The sequence below is a fragment of the Penaeus monodon genome, chromosome 14 (assembly GCF_015228065.2).
Source record: "Penaeus monodon isolate SGIC_2016 chromosome 14, NSTDA_Pmon_1, whole genome shotgun sequence".
NCBI lineage: Eukaryota > Metazoa > Arthropoda > Malacostraca > Decapoda > Penaeidae > Penaeus > Penaeus monodon.
Window position 1 is genome coordinate 39138758 of NC_051399.1, and position 2500 is coordinate 39141257.

The following is a 2500-nucleotide window of genomic DNA, read 5'->3' on the forward strand; positions in this document are numbered from 1 at the left end:
AAAAGGGGAAGTGCTGCGAACTTCTTGTGGTTTCTCACAGTTGCCAAAACAAGCATGGGGGCTGCAAGGGTTGGGGGGGGGGGGGTGGTAGGGAATATCATTTCTGGGTTAGTTATGCCAATGCACATATGTAGAGGAAATATCAGTCAACTTAGCCTTTATCTATACTGTACATCTATCTCGATCCTCTAATTCACATAAAAGCTGCACTGAGTATGTCTTGTGAATAAATACAGGCAGCTGAATCTATACAGAACAATGACATCAATAACAACTAAGAACAATGTTATCGAATAGATTAATACCATTTAGACATTTAAGCGTACTAAACATATGCATAGAAATTTTAGCCATGGCTTTAACAGTACTAATTATTCAGATTAAAAAAAAAAATCAAAATTTCACTAATTTTACTCACAAAATATATTAATTGTATTATTAGATGACAGCCACTTAACAAAAGTCTAGGCAGAGAATTAATATTAAAGTTTACGTAAACCAATTTTTTTTTTTTTTACCAAGTAGCGGGACACATGCAGAGAGCAGAGAATAAGGAACACATGCTGCGAACGGAAAAGAAAGGAATAGGAGAATAAACAGAGACAAGGTGTAACTCAGAGAGGAAGAGAGAGCGAGAGAGAGGATCCACATCGCCACAGACATAGGACTGGTAATGCATGTCACCCAACCATCACAAGAGCAAACCGAAGGGACGTCAGTTAACGTGTTATTTCCGGGTTGCAGTTACAAGGGCGACAAGAACAGATACATATCTTGGGGGTCTTGCTTTAATCCAAAGGTTAAATATGTTCCTAATATTACTTACATTTCCGCAAAGGAATATAGTAGAGCAACGGCAAAAAAACACGATTACTGTACCTCGGGAGCGTTGTGGTGAGCTCGAGAGGGAGAGAGAGAAAGACATGCATCCACACTCTTCTTAAGAGATCTTGATGATAAAGGACTCTTGATGGCTTAAGAATACCAAGAAGGATTTTTTTTTCTCTTTTTTTATTTTGGCTGGTTAGTTGGTGAATAAAAGTTTTGTCCGTTGAAAAAAAGGTAAATTATTTAGACCCCCTACTATAACGGGGGATACAAGCGCAAAAATATTTTTGATTTAGAATTCTGTGGCGATTGTTTGGATTCAAAACTAAAACGAAAAAAAATCGAAAACAGGACCTAAAAAAAGTGGGGAGTAGAATTACAAAAAGGAAAAAAAAGAACAGAAATACTTCGACGCTTATGCAGACTATCGAAGATTTAATTTCTGTAGAAAAAGAAAACGAAAAAAAGAAATAATAATAAGCATATTTTACAGTGCGCATTTTCTTTTCTTCTTCTTTTTTAGGAGGGAAGGAAAGTCGGGAGACGGACAATCTGCATGGTTCCTCGGGAGAAGAAAAAGAAAAGAACACCGAAAAAAAAAGCGGAAGAATAATAACCTAAAAATTAATAATAAAACTTACAGAAGAGAACGGCCACGAACTCCTGCTCCTCGACGATTTTGTCAAGGATCTTGGCGTTGACTTCCTCGATCTGGTCCGGAAGTTCCATGGCCTCGAGGCTCGTCAGGAACTCCAGGACTCCAGCCTCGTCCATTAAGTCACCTGAGTTGGAGTGGGAGAGAGAGTGTAAATGGAGAGAGAGAGAGAGAGAGAGAGAGAGAGAGAGAGAGAGAGAGAAGGAGGAGGGAGAGGAGGAGGGAGGGAAGGGTTGAGGGAGAGGGGGGAAGGGAGGGAGTGGAGGGAGGAGGGAGGGAGGGAAAGAGGGTAGGAGGAAGGGAGGGAGAGAGAGATAGATAGAGAGAAAAGAGAGAGAGAGAGAGAGAGAGAGAGAGAGTAACAAGTAGACAAACAGGCAGATTTTTTTAAATAGAAAAGAAGGCATTAATTGTATTCCTACCAACATACAAAATAAATAACAAATATCATTAACAAAGCATAAAATTATACATCCATGTTTCCCCATCTAGAAGGAGCTTGTCGTCTGTACTGTTTTCAATGTTAGTAATTTCAAACATTTACAATTATCAATGCAAAGCTTTTTGTATTCATATTCCTGTCAACCTGCTTATTTAAATTCTTAATAGAATGCCAGTATCTGCGTCAGTAACAATCAGTCCGTTTTTCTATCCATATTTTAGACCTGTTTATCTGTAAGTATGTTTGTATACATGTCTACCTATACACATATATAACTATTTATCTACCCACATGTATATCCAGCAGGTTCAAATGTACAAATATACTAAGTTTTCAAGATTTAATCTTAAGCCCGAAAACGTACAGTTCATTAAATTTGACATATTGTGTAAAATTCCTAAGACGTCAAGCAGAAATATACTTCTGAAAAGGATGAACAATATTTCCAAAGCTATTAAGATGTGGAAAAAAAAGAGAGAAAAAAATCAATAAATACCTTTAACCCGGCCAAAAATTATGTTAGTCACGCTATGCCTAAGTTGCCCTTGACACGGTGAATTCTAGCCATCCCTTGG

The 2500-nt window shown here is 37.9% G+C and overlaps 1 protein-coding gene across 1 annotated transcript in view; it reads right to left on the bottom strand.

Moving 5' to 3' along the window:
* Positions 1–2500, bottom strand: part of LOC119581125 — an 80828-nt gene that overhangs the window by 51741 nt on the left and 26587 nt on the right. Inside the window, exon 3 of the mRNA XM_037929469.1 lies at positions 1470–1610. Within this exon, the coding sequence (XP_037785397.1) occupies positions 1470–1610 (141 nt within the window). The remainder of the gene's footprint in view (positions 1–1469; positions 1611–2500) is intronic.